This window comes from Pomacea canaliculata, linkage group LG7, assembly GCF_003073045.1.
Source record: "Pomacea canaliculata isolate SZHN2017 linkage group LG7, ASM307304v1, whole genome shotgun sequence".
Taxonomy (NCBI): Eukaryota; Metazoa; Mollusca; class Gastropoda; order Architaenioglossa; family Ampullariidae; genus Pomacea; species Pomacea canaliculata.
Genome location: NC_037596.1, coordinates 4,881,299 through 4,904,648, shown reverse-complemented (window position 1 = coordinate 4,904,648; position 23,350 = coordinate 4,881,299). Strand labels below are relative to the sequence as shown.

Below are 23,350 nucleotides of genomic sequence, written 5' to 3'. Positions count from 1 at the left end.
ATTTCAAAACATCCAGATACTATCTATAAACGTTGACAAAACTGTACATCTGTAAAGGACAATAATTCCCCCAGAAATTTATAACCTGATTTTAAGATTGTAAAAAAAGTTCTTATTATATTAAACATTACTATTTTTATGTCATTACTTAAGTTCGTGTTACATTTCACTTTTTAAAAATGAGATACAAGTAAGCATGTTTTGAGGGTCACCACATAATGAGACCCTGTAGATACCACCACATTTACCATTTTAATGAAAACTGTTTATTTTTTCAGGACTAGAGTCACTGCAAGTTGCCGACCACGAATCCCAGCCTGCAAAACCATGGTTCAAGGTAGATCACTCTCGCTGAGTCTCTGATGCATCCCATTGGCTGCTGGTACCGTTGATGGTGATTTCAAACAGTAAGTACGTTTGTCTCTCGTTTCGTGTAATTAACTTAGTGCTAATACTCTAACTGTTTTCATAGCAGCTGTAAAGATGTTGTAATCTAATAATAATATTAAGGCATTTACCGGTTACCATTACTGATGGCATAATATTTGTGCCTGTTCACGAGTGCAGGGAAGAAGCGCTAAGCACGTGTACTATTAACCTACACAGATATATGGGGAGAGAGAGAGATCGGCAGGTAGATAGATTAGACCAGGGGTGGGCAATTAATTTTCCCAAGGGGCCGGATGAGAAACTGGGATGGTTCTAGAGGGCCGGACTAATATAGTTAACTCAGTTTTACCCAATACTGTATATATAGTATATTTACTGGTGGGCGGGCCAGCGAACGGGCCGGTCAGAGACATGAGGCGGGCCGGATCCGGCCCGCGGGCCGGCGTTTGCCCAGGTCTGGATTAGGCTATTCATAACAAAGGAAATTTATTTAGCACATTACCCTGTTTTACAGAAGACTCGATACATTTAATGAAAGAAATGCAAAAACACAAAAGACAAAGTGATACATACTAAAACACCTCTGAAAACAAATGTACAGAGACATAACAACAGACGTAATTAAAACAAGATATTAAGTCACTTTTTTATTCGTTCATCTTGTAGATCATGCAAGAAGAAAACCGTGCAAGCGATGAGGTCTTTCACCAGACAGAACACCCATCAGGAGTGCGAACTGTTCTGGTGTTTGTACTTTATTTGTTGTGCTTTACGGCCTCAACGACAGGTATGTCCGCTAATGTTTTGTCTTTGCTGTTCATAACGATAAGCTCATTGCATAAAGTGAAATGTCCATTAATTTAAACTAATATATGCAGTCTGTTATTCACAGCGAAAACATCATAAACTGCAAACGATTGAAATATAAGATCACAGTAGTTTTGTTCTGCTTTAGTGAGACACACGTCTACAGAATCGGGATTCCCCGTGATGACACCATGCCGCGAGATTTAAACGTTTAAAAAGTTGATGATTTCAAACTTTAAAATAATCTACTCACAATGAGCGTGTCTTCTTGTGTACTGTTTGGATTCCCCTTCAAATGGACCGAAGGCCTCTTCAATCCATCCATCCATCCATCCATCCATCAATCATACAATCTTCACAGAGACTATGTAGGCTTACTCTTGTAGCCGTAGACTTTGTGCTTTGTGTACTTAAACACTTGAAACTCATTGTGACCCCATAACATTACAAAAGAATTAAATAAATCTCAAAGGCACAAATTTCCATTTTTCTTTCTCTTCTTTTCGTTGACCAACATCTCTCATCGAGTTCCATATCTCGATGCTTGTCGTTTTTGTGCTGAAAGTGTCAAAAATCATTAAAGAAACTTTTGTATCTTACACTTTACATTGAACATGATATGACTTCAGGAGAGAAGATATCATGTTCTGTTCCTTCGGCCGAGCTGAACAAAGAAACACAACTAACGTGTTTCTTCAGCGAAGACCTCAGTCGAAGCAAGAAGGACTTCACCGTCTACCACTATCTACAGCAAGGCAACCCGGGTACTTACAGCTTACAAGCTTTGCCTTCATTTATGAGATTTATACAACTTATACATGTATACAATAATTCTGTTTTACAAGGCTGAGTCTTAAGAACGGCAATGCCAAAGTATTACTAAACATTGTTGATATGAGCAGAGTACAGCTTTTTTCCAATTTAATTTAATCCCAGTCGAAATGTTGTTCTTTGGGGTTTTTTTCCATTTTTGATACATTACTCGAGCCATTATATCTGTTATTTATAAATGCAGAAGACCTCAGCTTGTAATATTTCCCTCATAATTCTTTACTAACAGTCCTTTCTCTCATGTTGGTGTTTTTAATTTTTAAGTTAGAGTAAGGACATCTGTTATCCTTATGTCTTAAATCTATATTTTTACGAATTTTTAAATACTTGTGTAACTCATTTTTTAAATATCAAGCGTCATATCGGAATTAGCCATTTTTTGCTGTAATGATAGCATCTCGTTGATCCCTTCTTTACATTGTCTGATATGGAAATCCATCGAGACTAGTCCCACAGTGGTCAACATATTAACCTGTATAATTTCTTGCTGCTGCTTCACCCTGCAGATGCTGTGGTGGACTGCTGGTGGCTCAACGGGAAACTGGACTGCTTCATGAGACCGGGTTTCGAGTTCAACATGGACGTCACAAACAATCTGACGGTCCGTCTGCCGTGCGTGGAGGACAACCAGGCCGGGACATACGCCTGCCAGGTAGCAGGTTATAGACCTGAACACCTGAACACCTGTGAACTTGAAGTGAAGCCAGGTGACACGTCTTGTCCTTCCCAAGCATCACATTGTTTATTTTCGTTAACTACAAAATCCTTTTGGAGGATGAACAAGAGTAAACTGATAAAAATATATATATATATACCAGACCTGTAGATATTGTAGGACTAGCGTATATTTCAAGGTTTACATTAAAAGCATGATTGAAGTTTTTTTTTATTATGTCTATTCTTCCAATATGTTTGATGAGCAGACATCATCAATTGTGATATCATTTTAAGTCTGGTTCTTTGACAGCTGCTGTCGCTATGGCTGCTCAACAGTCTAACCAGCTTGATGTAGAACAGACAGGTAATCAACTTTTGACCACTTTTTTCTATCTAAACAATAAAATGTCTTGTGATAAACGTTAATTCACATGAGGTTGGAAATCTCAATTGATTTCTTCGACATTTTATAATTTTACTTCTCTCCCCTCCTCCTCTTTTCCCCAACCCCTCTCTCTGGTATTGCACATACGTTTGTAAACAATTAACTATGATTAGACATGGTTCAGTGGCAATGGCATAATAATCGCAATATTCCAATATTCCTCATGTGGTCAGACGCAACAAGAGCGATAGTTCAATGGCGAAGAAACTGACTGAATAACAAAGCAGCTTGCTGCTTACTATATAACTGACTGACTTGTCTATTTAAGTCCAGAAGATACCTATCATAAAACATTCATGTCTAAGCAACCAATGTTATCTTTAAAAGAGAAATTTTAGAAGCGACACCTACCGACATTCATTCATTCATTCATTGATTGATTGATTGATTGATTGATTGATTGATTGATTGATTGATTGATTGATTGATTGATTGATTGAACCAGAGAACCTAAAGACAACATGCCTGGCGACTGTGGAAGTGTTGGGGAAGCCAGCAACAGTCACATGCAGTTTTGGTGGCAAGCCCTCGGAAACTTTTCTCGTATCTCACATCGCCGCAAATGGCTCTGAGGTAAGACACCCAAAGAATCTGCCAAGAATGTCATTTTTCTGAATTCTGCACATGTAAAGGAATGTTATAAAACACTTAAGGAATGATACAAAACACTATCTGATTTATCATGAAAGGCAAACGTATGAGGGAAGTGATGCTGGGACTTTGTTTCAGATTATCCACTCCTGTGTATGTTGGTGAACGGGGCACACACATGCGAGGTGCTACCCGAGTACACCCTGAGGGTGGAATTACGACCTTTGCAGAGCTTCACATTGACAGCGTGACCCAAGCACACCTGGGCAGGTACCAGTGTCGGGGGCTGAGTGTGCCCAGTGACAACCATGGTCACTGTGAGATAATGCATTAGGTACGGAACTCGTTGAGTTCATGTTGTAACTGTTTGGCAGGAGTGTGAAACTGTTGAATATGAGGTTATTTTTGAGATAATTAACTTGCACGATTAACAACAACAACAACAACAACCACAACAACAATAATAATAATACAAATTTGTTTTTAAATTGCTAGTTACAAGAAAAGGCAAGTGGTGCATCAAAAAAACAACAACAACAAGAAACAACATCATCATCATACACCCATACAACCCTAGAGCATTACATACCCACACAAACTAATGATTCGTCTGTTATTGAGTTAATGGTGAAACTGATACATACGCACTAAGACGCCACTAAAACAACAAATTACACTGGGTTATTGTCTGATTTTAATGTACCCAAACAAACACTATTCCACAAAAAATGTTGTATGGAAACAATAAATAACGAAGCAATAAGCTATAATTATAGTTGAAATTACTACATGTACTCTTAAAGAAAACGCCGAGAGGTATGATTATTAACAAACAATTATCACATTTAATGTGTCTTCCAACAGCTGTTCAAAGGAAAAAAATATATTTAAAAATGTCATAAAGTCATTCGTCATTCCAAAATATAGTTCAGACCCGATAATTTATTTATTTGATGCACAATCCAGCGAAATTACAAGTAGCATGATCCTTTCGATTTATGTCACCCGACATCTAGAGACATGACAGAACCGAGAAACAATAAATTTATTCAAATGAAGCTTAACAATGAAATAAAAATATAGAACCATGCTGCTTAAAAATATCTAAGAAATACTTCAATCATATTTACACCGCCAGAAAAAGACAAGAACAAGCTTTAATTATTTTTTTCCTGTCTCAGTCTATTGTTCAGCAAATAAAAATCTCATACAAGTAGTCAACCTGCGGTTGTTGTTTGTTCCCATACTTACCAGCCGCTCTAATGTTGGAAGATTTTCTTCTGAAATAATATATTATCCCGTGGTTTTTTGGGGAAAAGTTTTTGTACAAGAAGAAAATAAATTACGCCATTAATAAATTATTTCACAAAGCATACAGGAATGCTCATATTTCTATTAGAAAAAATAGAAACGCGGAGAAATCATTCAATTAATCACACTTATCGTCATTAGCAGCCACTCTCTTATTTGAAACTTTTACTAATATTTGTTTATGCTTTAACTACCCGTGTGAAGAGATGTGAAAGTAAAATAAACTGAGACAAATACACAGGTTTCTTCGGCACTTTCCAGTACAAACCCACTGTTCGACAATCATTTCTAGTTTAAACTGAAATGCCTGTACAAATGACTGACGAAAAATCATATACTAACTACTCATAGTTAGAACATGCGCCCGTTGTCATCTTAAGAGATCTGCAGTTGTGGGGTTCGTGATTCATAAATAAAACAAAAAATAATTTAAAAAACGCAGACGGCCGGAAAAGGCAAGACGGGTAGGTTGTCACCTAGCCTGACGGTCTAGACTTATCAATAATCTCAGCAAGGAATGGTGTTATTGACCCCTCAACAAGTTTGGGAAGTTACGTGCTTCTAAACAATTGGAGAGAAGTTATATTTACAATTTGATGCAAACAAATACATTAAACCATTAAATTATTCATTATTCTACAAAGGAAACGTCGCATTAAGTATTGTTTTTTACTTAAATAATCGCTTAAATAAAGTGGTAAACTTTCATTTTGTAGCAGAGTCTACGGCTATGTGACTGTCCTGCGCACACAAATTCTGCCACAAACACAAGATTTGATTGTGCAAATCTACTCGCAATGCCACTGAGTGCATCGAGACGAATTTCTAGCCTAAATGCATAAATTTCATGCACTATTTCATTTTCAGTCTTAGGGCAATGGTGGAACTGTTGAAACAAAGGAAGAGGATATCCAATTACAAGGACAACAAATAAAGATCCTGAGACCCAAACGACTGATAAACAAACGTTGTGGTGGAATGGAACCGCAAGTCTATCAACCACGAAACCATGTTGGTGAATTATAGCAATTTGAGAGTCACTGAAATAATTCTCGCGTATTAAGAATGGCAAAAACTTATTCAAAGCTCATTAGTGTAAAGTAACACTGCTGGTCTCTTAAGATTTAGCTATGAGCGGAAAATTGGTAAAGCACACTAGAGTTTCGCTGTTGTGTTCTAGTAGGAAACCCACGAAACATCAGTTGATGAACACAACCTCGTAGAAAGTAGCAGACTGAGGTAAAATAATTTCCATGACGAGTTTCCAGATGAGATAGTTAAGAAAACGGCAAGGATTGTAGAAAGACGAGACATAGTTTCCTTCTTGGAACAAAACGGTACCACCATGTAAAACAGTGATGGATGTCTATGTAGAGTGATCACGTACTTCCACAATGGACCTCCTCGAAGCAGTAGGTCAAGGAGAAGATTCGACCTCTAGGACGAAATAGGCATTTTACCCGGGACGGATAGTAATCATTAGATCGCGGCAGGCACCTCTGACATGAGCATCAGGATTTATCTGAATGTAGTGTATACGATGCTATGCTTGATACACCAATTTTTATCTTCTTCACTAGTGGAACAAAGAACAAGAGCGAAACGTTAATATATTTATAAATACATATAGTACGGAAGAGCTGATATTCATATGAGTTGTCTGCAAGAACACACACGTAACAGAGGTATTACAATATCAATATATTATACAATAACATAATGTAGTGTGTCACACAAAGCAGATTCAGAGAAACTTTATTAACCATTCACCACAAAACTACGCCATACAAAATAGAGCACATAAAAAGTTCGAAATACATTTTTTATCTTGTATTTCAAGAGGCAAGCACAGTGGGATGTCAAATTTGTTATTGAGTCATACATCTATATGTGTGTAACGTGTGCTAAGAAGTATTTATATAGACATCTTCTGCAATGTAGAGAACGCATTGAGTATGTTAGCAATTACTATTTCTCTTGAGTACTCTGTTTACACAATTGCTTTTATTATTTAAACCACTGGTAGACAAATCATATGAACTTAACGAAAGTGCATGCAGCCTACCTCTTAGTTTCACACTTTGTTTTTATGGTAATCTATCATCTTCTTTCACTTCCTATAGCTCCCATGCTGTTTTTCTTTTTATCATGTTCATGGCAGTGTTTTATTCTGAGTGCTCTATATGCACAAGCTAGGCGCTGCTCCTTCATTTCCACATTCCTTCAAGGCAAATGCTACCTGCACTCTTTTACTTTCTAGTGAGCGACTCGATAATGCTGCATGTGCAATACTCTGAGGCTATACTCACCACGATAAATTGGCTGCAGGGTTGGAGATGAATAACTGGTTCTTAGTAGTCGAATTTTGGTTGCAGTAAAAGCCCTAAGGCACATGGAATACTTTGTCAATGTTAGCAAAATAGTAGAATGGTGAGTCTTGTTCGGTTAGACAGTTCTTTGGTACTACGAATGGCGTTGATGGCTTGTGTGGTCTGGTCTAAACTGTGCTTGCTCTTCACGGTCTGGCTTAAAGTTTGACGATGGTTATATTCTTCACATCTATTTTTGTTTGTGGCATTAAAATAGACTTGGCTTAGCTTTCCTTGTTGCTTAGAGACGTTTTTGTTGTTGTTCCTCTCTGGGTGACTTTCACTGCTGCTTGGATTTAGCCTTATAGTGCATTTCTCAAGCCAAAATTCCAACTAAATAATGCTGTTCATAATACCTTGAGGACGTCACGTTAGCCCACAGCTCCATTTGAGTCTGATGTCATCCGTTCTTATAGTATAGTTGCCGAATCTAAGTTTCATTAATGGAAGTCGCTTTCAACATATGCTGCTATCAAGTGAACTCGGATACTGAACATTGGTTTGATGTTCGCGCTGACTACTGTCTGGGTAGCTTACCGAACCCTTGACCCCAACAAAATGAGTTTCAAGCTGCTGCACGGTAGCACAATCTCTTTCGGCTGGATTAATATCATCTGTTTTGTACGGTCTTTCCGCCATGTGCTTCGGTTTCGGCAGTATCGGTTGATAGGTGATAATCTCTTCAGCTTAGGACTCTGGACTGTAATGCCTTTGGTGTTGCTGCTCTTGACCTTGCTGAAGCTGCTGGTTTAGTGGCATTTGTTGATGTTGCTGCTGGTTCAGGGACTTCCAGAAATTTTTGTGTTGTTTTCAAAGCATCCGTTGATGTCACTGTTGTCAGCTCCCGGGCAGTCTTTGATGGTGCTGCCGCTTTACGGTCGTAATTCTGTTGACTGAAAATGCTTTAATTGACATCCGTCGGTAAATAGCTGCTTGTCTAGTGGCGGGGTTGATGTTGTTGGTTTAGTGGCATCTTTGATGTTGCTGCTGATTTGGTATCATCCGATGATGTTGTTTCTGTTTACTAACGTTTGGTGATGTGGATATTTCTGGAGATGCTATGGCATCATCCATTGCTACTGCATTCTACTTCAATGACACATTGGCTCTGCGGGCAGTGTCTTCTAGGGATTTATCAGATGAAGGCTGACTGTTTGTGATTTCTTTGGAATTCTGGTTCACAGGCTCCAAGTACATGTACATTGTCCCCTGATCGTCTGGTGCTTTGAAAATAGGCGCACCAACGTGCTCAGGTTTCCCACTAGAGGTTAAAGGTCGCCAAGACTTGAAATGCGCTCCTAGTGCTTGACCTGGATTTTCTTTTCATGATGTCAGCAATAATTTATATGATTCCTGTCTACAGATCAAAAGCTTTAATAAGGCACAAGGTTAAATTATTCCAATTGTGTGCAAAGATAAGAAAAAAAGTGTCCGATGACTGACGTGAAACTCTGGTTAAAACATATATTCCGGAAACCGGTAATGTCCATTTTGTCATGATATCGTTTTTGTCACTGGCTTGGAGTCAACGAACAATTCCTTTGCGAATGCCACACTGACCAACATGTCATGTCATGTCATGTCATTCTCCACTCACTTACCCATGCTCACTCCCTCGTTCTGTCCTCTGTTTCCAAAGATTTAAGTATTATGGCTATAGGAATATGATGTAAAGATACATTGTACAATTTTTTGTGTGTTTATATATATATGTGTCTGCATTTCTGTAAGTCTTCCAAGTAAAATGTTTTTTCCTAAATGTTGGAACTCTTACTTTTACAAAATTATAAACTTCTTTGGTCTTTATCTTGTCTGTCATCTCTCGCCTGTGTATAAATTAAACATACAAATATATCTTAATGTGTTTTGTGTTGGGTTTTTTTTTCGTCTTTTGTTTTATTTTAATTTTATTTACATTTTCAGGCCAAACACGGAGATTTAATCAGTATTTTAGACAAAAAATACCTTTTCTTCAAGAAGGTTAGCAAGCAGTGACTGGCTGATCCTAATCTTTTCGTCCCTAAATGTTCTTGTAGTTTATCGGGAAAACTAACAGCGGATACCGCAGGACTACTGGCGATTTTGTGGCCGTATTTAAAAAAATTGTATTTGTTTTCTTTTGTTTATTTTAAGATTAGCAACGACATTCAGAAGCAGGTTGAGCAGTGAATTTTTAACTATGGATTTGGAGATTTGCTTGCTACCTACCTTATTAAATGCCTATGGGGGAGGGAGGACAGTGATTGGAGCTAGATAATTATAATTATCACGACAAATGATCATATTTATCATAATTTACATATAAATTATCACCGACTGGTCTGTGAGGCAGAGTATGAGGGCGATGAGCAGGTCAAGCTGTTTACCTTCAGCCGGTCAGATGTTGTCCAACTGTCCGGAATGTCATCGTAGGCGGCAACGTTGGTCGGGAGGCAGAGGGGGTTAGGACGAGGGGGGAGTCTCCGTCTTCGCATCCGACGAATGCGCGGCCTGACTGTGGGACCCAAGAAATGTGTGACGTCACTGCTAAATGAGTTCCTGTTACACACTCATGAATGTACACGTCATGTACTCGTACCCAATCATAAATACTGTATACCTGATGTATTCATACACCCAGTCATCAAGGAAGAGGGGATGAAACATGATATGAATGAAAATAATTAAGAAATCAAGGAGGTTTTTTCCTTGTCTAATTGCTTTTTCCCCACAATGTGTTATCTGATAATAGATGAGAGATGCGCACATTAAAAACCAACCTTTTCTCCTAAGAATGATGAAGAAGATCGTTCCGGACCAGAGGACACCAACGAGATGAGAGAGGGTGACGAACATAATCATCGTTGGTATAGAAACGACCTTTTTACTTTCTGAAATACAATTGCACATCAGTCTCTAGTGGTAGCGTTGAGCACTGTAATGTTTTGGTAATCTCTATAAATTACATCTCTGTAAACATGATTTTTAATCGTTGTGTGTCCTCACACAGACGGTGTTTCGTGGGATCTTTCATGTCGGCCGACCTTCGCAGACTAACACCAACAGAGAGTTTTGTCTGTACAAGTAATGTCAGTATTTGCATTTGTAACTTTTGTTGTATTGTGCTGTATTCTTTCTGTATTAAGCCTACAACATGCAGGTTTCCAACACCATGGTCTATGGTTCTTAATATTTGTATCCACGGCGTCTGTGAACCTGGAACAAACTCTAAGACGCACCTTCATTCTAAGAGAAGTGTCACCTTTGACCCCTTCATCTATGACTACTAATGTCTAGCTAGGCTGTATATGGTATATGTGCTGATGGCATTCATCCTCACTGGGTTCACAACCAACGTTTATGAGACCAACTTTGTGTTTTCTTTGTGTACAGCGCCCATTGATGGTGGAGTACAGCGCTCTATTAATCAATTATAATTGTTTTCAACGCAATTATTAAGCAGAGTATATGGGTCCCTAATTAAAAGCAAAATAAGCCTTTATCCAAAACAAAAGCTGGCAATACTGTACCCTTCACAGTCAGTACTGCAGACTCTTCCGCGTGAAAGTAGTTCGCGTCCTGCAGCCACGTTGCTGTGCACCGACACTCAGCTCCGTCGTCCGCGGCGGTCAGGGGGTTAAAGGTCAAAGTATGAAAGCCAGTCGTGCGATTAAAACTTCCACTGCGGTGTCCACAAGTAAAGTTCACGGAGGAAAGGGGAGATTTGGTGCAAGGGACTACACAGGTTAAGGTTAGGTCTTCTCCCACACGTACAACCTGATTTGTTTGTAGACCGACGATGACGGGTCTTGAAAACGGAGAATCTATAGAATAGTCATCATCATCATCATCATCATCATCATCATCATCATCATCATCATCATCATCGTCGTCGTCGTCGTCGTCGTCGTCGACGTCGTCGTCCACAAACCTAAATTCAGTAATGCTGCACTGAATTCAACTAATCACTAATATTTAAAAAAGGACAGGCTTATATTTCTCATTTTCTAGAAATTAGAAATAATTAGGAAGCTTTGCATTCATTACAAAATCTGAGAATTTGACGGTTTAAGTATAATTAACTGTTTATTGATTAGTGACCAAAGCTTTTACCAATAAGATAGCCTTTATATCACAAAGACATACATCCATGTGACACAGAGTCTGTCGGTGTCTGACAGTATAAGTAGAACCAGTGGAATTCATTTCTAGTGAATCATTATCATCTAAATTGAAATACATCTCCGTGTAACGCTGACAAAAAACTAAATGTTTCATGTGCGGAAAAAGACTGGAAAGAAGACTCCAAAGTATGAACAGACATTTAAGTAAATAGATACATAATATAAATGTTTGCATTTTACTTCCTACAAACAGTGAATAAGATCATGTGAAAAAAACGAATGCATTAAGGACAGAGAAACGGATGGACGGACAAACAAAGGCGCTGAAAAAGACGGAACTAAAAGACCATATAAATGAACTCACTGCCATACTTACTGCTCACGTTAAACCTTATCAAGTGATGTCTTTCTGTCCCAGTGTCGGAGCTGCTCCAAACCCAGTTGTAGACCACATCACTCGATCTGTCGACTTTCATGCTGAACTGAATGTTTTCTGACCCGTCTACACATCGACAATATGTTGATGTTTGATCGGATGCCTTACATATCCTCTTATCTATGGTCATTCGGCAGTATTCTTGAGATCCTCGTGTTACTTTAATGAGAATCCTGTTGGGGGGGTTAGAACACTTTGATATGTCAGGTTTGAACATCAGTGTGATGGTGTCTCCGTCCGTGGCATGCACGTGTCGCCGGTTACATTTGTGAACTGCAGCTCCGTACCTGTGTGGACAAACATTTTATTTGGAGAAACAATTGGGAGTCCATGTACACCTGACTGTATAGTGTAGCCTGTAACCCTAGTGTAGAAGCATAATAAATTTATATAATTCTAACAGGTTCTTCTCAAAAGCACACATATACCGCGTTTGAAAATGTTACTCCATCTGTATACAATTCTAAGCACTATAAATATTAACCATCCACTTGTAAAGTAAATGTTAAATTTAATGCAAACGTTTCTTTAAAACAGAATAATCTGTAATATTTACATATTTATTTCTGGTTTTTATCATCTATCATCAACAATAATTTTCGAATCTTACATCAACTATGTATTTGTAAACTAAATGACAAAGTTAATGCCGACATTTCTCAAAACGAAAAAAAATCTGTAACATTTAAACGTTGATTATCAACCATAGTCAACAATGACTTTCGAATCTTACATAAGTCTGAAGCTGTGGATGCAGCTGTCAAAATCCACAATAAAAGAGCGGAGTACAACAGTGACTCCATGTTGTCGTCTACAAATTTCCAGGTTAGCTCGACATGGAAACACTTTTCATAGAATGTCGTATTCAAAGTCCTGAAATCTGAGACCAAAACATTAATTTTTCAATTGATATTGTCTTGGCGAAGATTTCTTCGCCGGTCTCGTCAGGCCCTCGTTGACTTCCTTGTGCAGGTGTCACGTGATCATCTGTAGATCATGACACATCATCATTGTGTGTTGCAGCTCGGTGGCCGGGGAAATATTTCCGCCAAATTATACAGCTTTCTTTCTTTCGATAGATATATAAGTCCTATCTTTCGGGAAACAAATATTAAAAATACGCGGAAATAAATAAAAACTAAGGTCATGCTTGAGAAAGTCGCAGAGGACAAACGGACGGAACTAAGAATTTTAACCTACACTGTAGACTTGTACTAGTAGTCACAGAAAGCGAGTTCGGTTTGAATCCAGTCAATATTGCGGGATCTTTACATCTGCACATCAGCAGCAGCAACAACAACAATAACAATAATAAAATAATAATATAAAAAACAATGTCTGATGTATCCAGTCCAAGCAAAGTGCTCGTGAAACAAGGGGACATGGACAACATACGAAGAACAGATGGTTAAACAACAGTACTGATGACTAATGAAAGATTATTAAATGAAAGACAAATATAGAAAACGCAAAGAGGAATTGTGAACAAGAACTGATGGTATTGTGATTCTTCAGAGGAAGATGAATAGGGAAGTAGCCAGTAGATGAATAAAGTGGGGAGGTGAGGGGATGGAAGATGAACTAGCAATGTGTGGGTTGTTAGGAGTAATGCTCGAATACAAAACATCTTTATTAGTGCCTGTCAAGGAAATGATTAATTAGTAAGGAAGAGGTTTGTTTTAGTGCAATAATGCAAGAACATTTACCATTTGTGACACTGCTCTTTCTCTGGTCTCAAATGTATAATTCACAAATACATAATTTAATGCATTTAACTAAATTTTTAATACAACAGCAACGGAATAGCTACAGATTCAAAAATGTTTACTATCAATAAATTTTAATATCAATTTAAAGAAGACCTCAACAGAGTAGTAGTGATAAGCACCTAGCCTTTGCATTATGGAGAGTAAGTAAAAGTTGTTTAGCTGTGGCTTGAGACTTGCAACAATTTAAACTGTACTTACTGCTGGTATCTGTTTTCTGACTATTCATCGTGGGTAGAGTATCGTGTAAAATGTCACAGAAATCACACTGATTAGAAATTATATTGGTTATGAATGATACAAGTTTGTTTATTATACAATCGTTATATTGTCTCTTTTTATAAATAAGGTTCTTGTACTTTCAGTTTTATTTAGCAAAACACGAAATTTCCGCAGAGCTTTTCCTGTCAAGAAAAACATTTCTGTAAACAATATATTTAAAATATTGAGAAGAAAATTGAATTATATTTAAAATATCGAGGGGAAGAGTTAGGAGGATACGGGAAATAATTAGCCTCGACAGAGAGACAAGGAATACGTCGACAGAGTTGTTGCTCCTGTAGAAATTATGTCTGTATATTTTGGGATTTTTGTTCCAGAATTTTGATTTCCACTTTTATAGAGGCTTATTAAGATGTTTCTTTCTCTCTGTGCTTGAAACGGTTCACGACAGACCATTCACATCAGTCGATGACAAATGACATAAACCTCTTTTTTTTTCTCCAATTTTTATTTGCCGCAACGGTAACATGGCAAAGCTCTTTCATTTAAATCCTATTTCTCAGCAATGTAACACAAATTGATTGTACACAGATCATTACTGTTCTTAAAATTCTTTCGAACATCTAAAGCAGTAAGCAGTAAAATATGATTGATAAATAAACATGCAATCATAAAAAGAACAAATTAACATGCTTCGTCTAATTCTCAACGCACGGCTGTTTCTCGTTGTTGTGTAACAAACTTAATGGTTGTGTGCAAAATACTATACTAAATGTTGTATTGCTCCTAGATTTTTAATTTAAATTAAACTTAAAAATAAATAATTTGGTCTTGTGTTCGATGAACGCTTTTATTACATGCATTAGAATACAAGAGATTAAACTGATTAAATATACATTGAAGAGGAAGATTAAAACATAACAACGAATTTAAATGTTAAAGTAGTAACGGAATCATTTATGATAACTTGTACATGTGTTATTCAGAACATTTTTCAAAATATTACAACAACAACAACAAATCAACAATTTTTAGGGTGTTAAAGCTTGTTAATGCTGATGAGAGATAGGTATTATGTTGGTGAGGATAGTTTTTGTTACAGAGTGGCAGATATTTATATGAGATAAAAAGGGTACGATGTTACTATACATCATGTTCCATGAACGTCCGATTTTATTCACATTTTAAATACTTAACATTACAATACAGATTACTTACAATATGTACACTGACTGCTGGAATTATACTAAATAGCGGGCTAGTGGTGATTAAACTTGAATAAGAATGCATTTTCTACCTGACCAAGCAGTCTGGTTTGAAGAATGACATTCACAACATAGTGTGCCAAAATACTCCGTGGATCAGAAAGACAAACCATAGGACAATTCTGTCGCCAATCCTTTCCCACTTTTGTTTTCAAGACAATCGTTCAGAGCAAGTGACTGAACTGTACGAGATACTATTAGTCGGACAAAATAGAAGTAATCTGAGAAAAATAACTACTAGGGGTCGCCGGCATTGCGTGTGTTCCTTATCTCCCTCCCTTGGGTCCAACCATTCCTTCCAGTTCAGTCTTTATTCTGCCTTTAAGTTTGTTCTTGCTATTGATAGCATATCTTTTGGTTTAATTTTGATGGCTTCAGTTGTTATTGTTGCTGTTTGCTGCTCCTGCTGCTGTTGCTGGGATGCTGGTTATTACAGGCGATGCTCGGATACGAGTAATAGTTGCAGTGACTGCTGCTTGGTCTCTCCAAAGTTTGCTCCTTCTCTTTAGCTGCAAGCACTGGTTCTAAGTATTCATCAGACTGGGTCGTGGGTGCCTTGATGGAGCGGTCCTTGTTTGAGAAAGTCTTGGTGATGGTTGTCTTGGTGACGGGTGTCTGACCATCCGGTTTGTCCTCTTTGCAACGGCGCTTGTTGGAAGGGAATAAGGACCTGTTCTTGGGTGAATGAGTAGGACGATTGCCTGGGTGTGGTCTCATGCTAACAATTCCTGCATGACAGACACCTTTATAAAATTTCTTCAGTCTCAAAATGTGACTAAAGACAAATTTAGAAGAAACAAATTTTATACTTGACATACAGTATCTAAATTGTATGTATTTTGATTTCAGTCCGTCAACCACTATTCAAATAAATTAAGTTATAGTTATTAAATTATTCAGTAAAGCAGAACAGTTATAATCCTGAATGCAAACGGACCAGTTCTAAATTATTTCCTAATTCTAAGGAAATAACTAATGTGTTAATCATATTTTGTTTCTTTCACTTTCTTTTTCTTTTTTATTCTAATTTTTTTTTTCCGCAGACAACAATTAAGAGCAAGATGTTTTCAAGATTTAAGACAGTATTGCAGAAATAGAATTGAAACATATTAAACCAGAGAGAGTTTACGGATTGGAAAATGGCCTTTACCCTCATATGCTGGGACCTGCACTTTAGGGTCATCGCACACCTCTTCATAAGTTTCTTCGTCCGTGGAGCTGGCAGGAGCCGTAGGGCGAGAAGTTTGTGGGTCTCTATAGCAATGATAAGATTGGTTCTTGAGGTTCAGATGATCATAGGGCCGAGCTGCGGACAAAAATTCGCTGAATGAACGGAAGTGATTTCAAATTCTCTTTCTTAATCTCAGTCTCTTTAGACACACTTTTTCTGTTTTGTTTTTTTTTTTCTTTTTGGTACCAGTACCAAAGGAACTGAATCGGCAATTTCAGTTCTAAATAAGCAGACAATAAATTCTGTAGCTAATCTTTTGTTATTGATAAGACCTTAGTTGTGTAGTTTGGCTTGTTTATTGCTTTTTGATGATGATTGATGATTGATGATGATAAACCTTTTCTTTTGATGACGAAGTAAGCGATGAGTGCAAACACAGCAATGCCAACGACAATACAGACTGTGGTAACAGCAGCCATTGTTTCCATGGACACCGGAGTCTCAGCACCTAGCAAGATAATATCGCCATAATTACATTGTGCAATGTGATACTGTTTACCCCCCAGTGCCATCAGACATGCTTTTGTTTTCAATCCCATTGTCGCCTTTATCAGACTATAATGTTGTCATTTTAAGATGGGAGAGTACGCTGTAAAGTTATACATTTGTAATCATATCAAATCACATCAATTTAATTATAATTTCGATTATAATTTTGAAATTTGATTCGATTAAATCGCTTAATTAGGGATACAGCTGACTAAACTTGTCAAATTAAACTGTATTCACTCTAGGGGAAAACAATCCGAGTATGAAAATATTTTTGAAATCACTGTATCATACTTTTTCGGGACCAAAGAAAAACAAGATACAAAATGTGGTAAATGGCCTTGTAGGGTCAGTGAATAGAAGTGGTTCACTGTTTCTAGGATGTGTTATCTGAAAGTCAGAGCCCGGTCCTTTCTGTTCATTAGGCTATGGCACTATGAGACTAAACGGAGCAAAATTAAGTTATTATCAATAGCGGTGTCCAGTCACTTAATCTCCAGACACTTCATCCCCGACACTTCATCCCCTAGACTTTTAATCCCCAGACACTTCATCCCCAGACACTTCATCCCCGACACTTCATCCCCGACACTCAAGAACAATTTTCATATCATATTGTTGAAGAACATTTAATTTACTAGCTTATATGAACTTTAACTAATGTTGTAGATGTTCAAATGACGTTGAAGTTAAAAGCATGATTTGAATTTGAATTATTTGAATTTCAATTAAATTTTTCGCTGACTTCATAATTTTTATAGTTAAGGATTTAGTTTAGGGATTAAGTGTCTGGGGATGAAGTGTCTGGGGATTAAAAGTCTAGGGGATGAAGTGTCGGGGATGAAGTGTCGGGGATGAAGTGTCTGGGGATTAAGTGACTGGGAACCATCAATAGCAGCGGGAAAGCAGAGTTCTAAATGAAGTAGACACGCAGTACCAAAGCTTAGTGTAAAGATGAGGCGACTCGACTACGGATTTGACCTCCTCGAGTAAAACTAAAATATTTAAGGAAGAATGTTGACAAACAACTCAACTGGAACCAGCAGAAGTGTAAGATGGACCAGAAATTGTCACCCTTATTGATTTCTTAAGCACGTAAAATTCTTTCTTCGGAAGCCAAAAAGCTGTGCAGAGGCAAACGGTTCCATTGTCTTCAGCTGTCACAGGGTTAAAGGTCACGGAACTGGAAACCTCGTCGCCGTTGACGTTGTCATTGTTGTCATCGAGACGTCCACATGTGAATCTGACGGTGGCCACCGTGGGTTGCCTCCCTTCACCGTGCAGCTGGCCGTTAGCGTCTGCCCCACCGACAGATGCTGGCCCTCGACGAGACCGTGGACCTCCGGCGCCAAACGGGGAGGATCTGGGCAGAAAAAAAAATCCATGAAGTAGATTCATTCACAGTATTTCAAAGAAAAACATTCAAGACTATGTAACCAATATATGTATGTATGTAACCAATGATAAGTTTCTTTTTCTTTAATTCTTTGCAGATTCTGTAGATTCCGATTGAACAAACTAGTCGTGCGTGTGTGTTGATGTATTATACAAGACCTTGTGACAGTAATAACGTATCAAACATATTCTGCAGCAAATTTACGCATTTTCATCCGCATTGACATATAATCCCACAAATGTTATTTTCTATCATCACTTCACGTCCAATGGTTGTTTCGCGTGGAGGCTAGAAGTCACTTCGTCTACAGGTGAAAAAAAAATACCCATAAGCATAGTGTTACAAACTTTTCTGCTTACATTTTAACTTGACTGTGTAGCTGGTATTTGCAAGTAATCCGTGGGAACCGTTGTACGCAGAGCACGTGATCAGTTTCCCATCATCCTCTGGTGGTGATGGCGTGAAGGAGCAGACGTCTCCTTCTTTCTCTTCACACACCTCGCCGTGCCACTTAAACAACGGTTGCTGGTTGAGATTTACAGCAACACACTTCAGCTTAAACGGAATACTTCCATCTGTGATCCACTCGCCGCTCTTTTCCTCTGTGATGACCAGCTTCCAGTCGAGTTTGTTCTCTGACAGACATAAGCATTTATTTTCAGTTACTGATGATCGAGTGTGTCGATCGAGTCAAAGTAGTCCTGGAGAAGAGATATTTATACTTATATATGAGCGTAAGTGAGTTCCTCTATACAAATCTATAAAATATTTGTTTATTAATACTGCATGGGGAGATATGCAATCCCACTAAAATGTTGAAAATTGTAATACCAGCTTAACTTATGTAAACATATGAACTATTCCTTCACTGACTGGTGCCGGTCGTTAAAGGACAACCCGAGCGCTCAGCGAAAATCGCTGGAAATAGAGCATAAAGTATCACCAAAACATATTCCAGTGGTATTTTATAACGAAGAGGCACGAGAAATATTATAATAATATTTTTCTAGTAATCACACCTAGATTTGTCTAGAAAACAGGAAATGTCGAAAGGGAAGTATTTCTTTTTTTTTTAAAAAAATAGCTTCATTTGTAAGAGCTGAATTTGGAGAGAAAAATTCGGTAAAAGAAAACAGACCAGGAAACAATGTGGTGTTGCTACATGTTTCTCTTCGACACTCAAATGGAGTCAGTTTGTACTCATTTAGAAAATCCTAAAGATACTGGCTACAAACTTTAACTTTGTTCATAGATCTCTCACTTCTTTGTATTTGTAAGATGCTTCGTGTTTGCTTTCCTTTTCTTTCTTCAGGGCCCTCCTTTGGTCAGAGATCGAGGATGTCGTTCGTGACCTAGGGTCCTTCTACGCCCTACATTATTTCCTGCTCCTTCTGAGTTCAAGTGAAGACATAAAAGGCTAAATAAATAATGTGAAATGATAATACTACAAAAATAGGTATGTTTAAAGGTTAAGAAGATACAGGACACTACCTAGAATCACTAGCTCTGTTGTGACTTCTTTCTGGTAGAGCTGTCTCTCGGGCTGCCAACTGGCGGAACAGTGACACTTTGTGTCTTTGTCAGTGACAGCTAGTGAAGGATATGTCAGTATACTCGACACCGAAGTGCTCGTGTACATGAAGGTGCCGGTTCGCTGCCCGCACGTGAAGTTGACGAAAGACACGAGAGGCTTTCCACCCGAGACTGTACACGTTAGTGTCAGGTTATCCCCCACAAATAAGAGCTGATTGTCTTTTAAGCCTTCGATCATGGGAGGCCCAGGTGGAGGATCTGTAACAATAAAGTCGCAACTTCTGTTAATCATCTGTTTATTATTTCTACAAATATTTTTAAAAAACTAATTTTACAAAAATCAACTTTTTTTCTTTTACTTATCCTACCTTTGCTTGTCCTACTCGTTGCTCTGTTCTGTCGCGGTGAATACACTTTTCATGATCAGTTGAAGTTTAATTGTTCGTTTTCTTCTGATCTTCTTTGATACATAAAGTAATTTTCAAATTTAAAAATACAATATTAAATAACATTTATTTTGAATTTCCTTTTTTGATTGGCCTAATATCTGTTTTATACGTATCCGATCTAAACAATCAGAGGAAGATTGAAATAAATAACATTTAATCACTACTTCATTAACGTTTAAAATAATCCATGTTTGCATTTTTAATGTACATAGAACATTTAATCCATCAAGCTTCAGTATTTTATTTTACAAGTAAGTCAAGTACGGATATGGTGTGCTGAGAATCTTCCTTTATTATCTAACGTGTCTGGAGAAGCGTGAGGTTTTTACCTAACATGTAAGTCAGCTTATGAAACAAAGCGGGGCTAATGAATGGATGTACAAGATATGCTTACAGTTCAACTGAAGAGTGAAGCTGGCCTGAGAGATGACAGATCCACTGACAACATCTTTGGCAGAGCAAGTGATCAGCTTCCCGTCGTCCTCAACCCTCGGTGTGAACGTGCAGGAGCCATCTTTAGCATTGGTATGCGAGCACGTGACACCGTCCCACATAATTCGCGTTCCTTCGAGAGGCCGGCAAGTCGAAATGAACTCTCTTGTCCCCGTTTCATCAGTCACGAACATTTGAGGTGCGACTATCGACAATTCTGTCTTCGAACTGACGTCCGATTTATTATCTGATAATAATATTATCGAAATTTCATTACGATAACAAAACAACTATTAAGTCCATCTTTAAAAGACCAAACGCAGGCTTAGATGAACGTCCACACTCACACACAGACAGCCAGGTATTTATTCAAGAGTATGTAACAAAAGGTAAAGGCAGCTCTATAAACAAAAACTATACTTAAACCTAGCATTAAAAACTATATATATATACGTTGCAGAAAACAGTATGTATAAGATTGAAGAACAAACGATTCATTTACTCACAGCTCACATGAAACATGATAGAGCGCTCTTTTTGTGATTGGCTGAGGCCATCGCTCCAAGTCCATTTAAAAGCTCTGTTGTCTGTTCTGTTGACTTCTTTGCTGAACTCAATGGTATTTGAACTATCAAGGCATCGACAGGATGATGAAGAATCAGATGCTTTGCAGCTTCCACTTTCAATAGTCACTTTGCAGAACTCAACACTGTAGACTCCATTTTCTCTCTCCACTTTGAACAAAACACGTTCAGGTTTCTGAGAACACTTGTCTGTAGTGAAATTAAATACTAACCTGATGATACTTCCTTCTTTACTATACAGATTATCGTTGTCAAAGTCCTTGAACTGCAGCTCAGCGCCTTTGATAAAGAAAAAGACCATCAGAAACCCTTTCAAAATTGATAAAATGTTTTTGTTTAGATAAGTTTAAATATAAGCACGTACTCAGGTCTACAACACTGGTTAACATCGGTATGTCTGTACACAATAACTAATTGCTTATCCAGTTCTAATCCCAAGCACGAATTATATCTTACATATATTTTAAAAATTCAAAATGCAGGTCCGATGTATGAACTTATCCTATTTTCTCCATATTTCTGCTGTATCTCCTGTTCAACCAATCTCTCAATTCATTCAGAATCTAATATCACTGATACACCACTGTCACACACAAACTCAAGTTCGGTTAAATTCAGGTTAGGTATCCTTGTAATACATGCACCGTTATAACAGTATCAGTAATTAAAAAAAAATAAACCACAGTTAATCATATCCATTCTTACAGGTCTGCGTCGCAAAGGAGTCTTCCGTCAAAGCCAATAATAAAATGCTGACACAAAGCCACGACATCTTCGGTCTCCCTTCATTAAACTGTTTCCAATAAATGAAAATACGTTCTGAAAGAAATCCTCCAAACTGCCATCTGACAGTAGAAGTAATCTTATTTTGAGTGAAATAAAAATTGTTGAGATAACTTCCTGGTAGAAACTGATTGTATGTATACTTTCTAATACTCTCCGCATTAAATAATGAATGCTAACAATGTCATGAATCGTAAGAGTTATGTTCGTTAAGGAAGAAATAAGAAATTAAGTGATCTGTTGCGGACGACTCAAATAAAAATATTCGCTCGTTTAAAGGCACGGTGACAACTCGAATGGTGTGTAAATCATCTTGTATACGGTCTTAACCGCGAAATACACACATAAGTCATCGTAATAATAAACTTTCAATCATTTACTTGACTTTCAAAGACGAATTATCAAATGATCGTCACTAGAAGAATATTTTATTCGCTAAAACTAAGTTGAATCAGTATGTTTCCAAGCGTGAGGGACCACGAGAACAGAACGAGAGTTGTCCGCGCCTTTCTTACTATGATATACTTTGTGTGACTTTATTGTGGGATAATGACAAGGATGATTTAAGTGTACACCTTGTTTTGTTTTTGTTTTGTTTTGTTTGCTTGTGTTTGTTTGTTTTTTGATGCAGTAATAACTTTAACACATATGCAGTACTGTATTTAATGTTACTGCGTGCTAAATGCTACATATACTCCTGCTGATTAAAAATACATACTGACAAATCGTATGAATGAATATCCAGATGTAACGGTGTTATTAATAAGTGATACATGTATCGGCTATGTCCACACAACGATACAGCAAAAGATATTGAGGTATTCCAGATAAAAAGATGTCTAAGGTTTCAATAATTATAAAATCTGACTGCTGCACTGTGTTTCGTTTCCCTTTACTACATCATTATGCTCATTAAACACTTCTAATTTCGTTTTTCCTCATTTGAATCTTCGCCTTCCCTATTTAAAGGACCTTCCCTTATCTTTCTTTTCCTTTTAGGTGTTTCTGAATGTACTTTTCGCTTTCAGTTTTCTGTCCATATACAATTATAAACTTCTTTGCTTAAGGCAAGATACTTAGATATATACAATTTTGCGCATGTCTTCTTTACTGAATTTAATTTTTATTCTAAGGTTTTTGCAAAATTGAGTCGGGGTGATGGGAATGGTGGGAGGTGAGAAAAGTTGCATGGAGTCTTGTCTATAATGTATAATACCTGTCATGCGAGTGTCTTTACTGGTTTTAATCACAGTCCTCTGT

General features: G+C 37.6%; 3 protein-coding genes across 3 annotated transcripts; 1 reads left to right on the top strand and 2 right to left on the bottom strand.

Moving 5' to 3' along the window:
- The first annotated feature begins 359 nt into the window (after positions 1-359).
- LOC112568276 lies at positions 360-4,045 on the top strand. Its single transcript, XM_025245510.1, has 7 exons — positions 360-407; positions 1,057-1,177; positions 1,827-1,961; positions 2,535-2,735; positions 2,996-3,049; positions 3,576-3,702; positions 3,858-4,045. The coding sequence occupies exons 2-7, from the start codon at positions 1,060-1,062 to the stop codon at positions 3,970-3,972; spliced, it is 750 nt and encodes a 249-aa protein (XP_025101295.1). The 5' UTR covers positions 360-407; positions 1,057-1,059; the 3' UTR covers positions 3,973-4,045.
- Positions 4,046-8,083: 4,038 nt separating this feature from the next.
- On the bottom strand, positions 8,084-12,923 carry LOC112568457. The gene is made up of 6 exons (XM_025245762.1): positions 12,674-12,923; positions 11,881-12,227; positions 10,911-11,204; positions 10,161-10,271; positions 9,768-9,895; positions 8,084-8,287 (listed from the first exon to the last, which is right to left on the bottom strand). Coding segments are annotated over exons 1-6 (1,086 nt in total). The 5' UTR covers positions 12,676-12,923.
- A 1,507-nt stretch (positions 12,924-14,430) lies between these two features.
- On the bottom strand, positions 14,431-18,270 carry LOC112568285. Its single transcript, XM_025245525.1, has 4 exons — positions 17,948-18,270; positions 16,762-16,872; positions 16,344-16,499; positions 14,431-15,921 (listed from the first exon to the last, which is right to left on the bottom strand). The coding sequence occupies exons 2-4, from the start codon at positions 16,850-16,852 to the stop codon at positions 15,575-15,577; spliced, it is 594 nt and encodes a 197-aa protein (XP_025101310.1). The 5' UTR covers positions 16,853-16,872; positions 17,948-18,270; the 3' UTR covers positions 14,431-15,574.
- Positions 18,271-23,350: the final 5,080 nt, after the last annotated feature.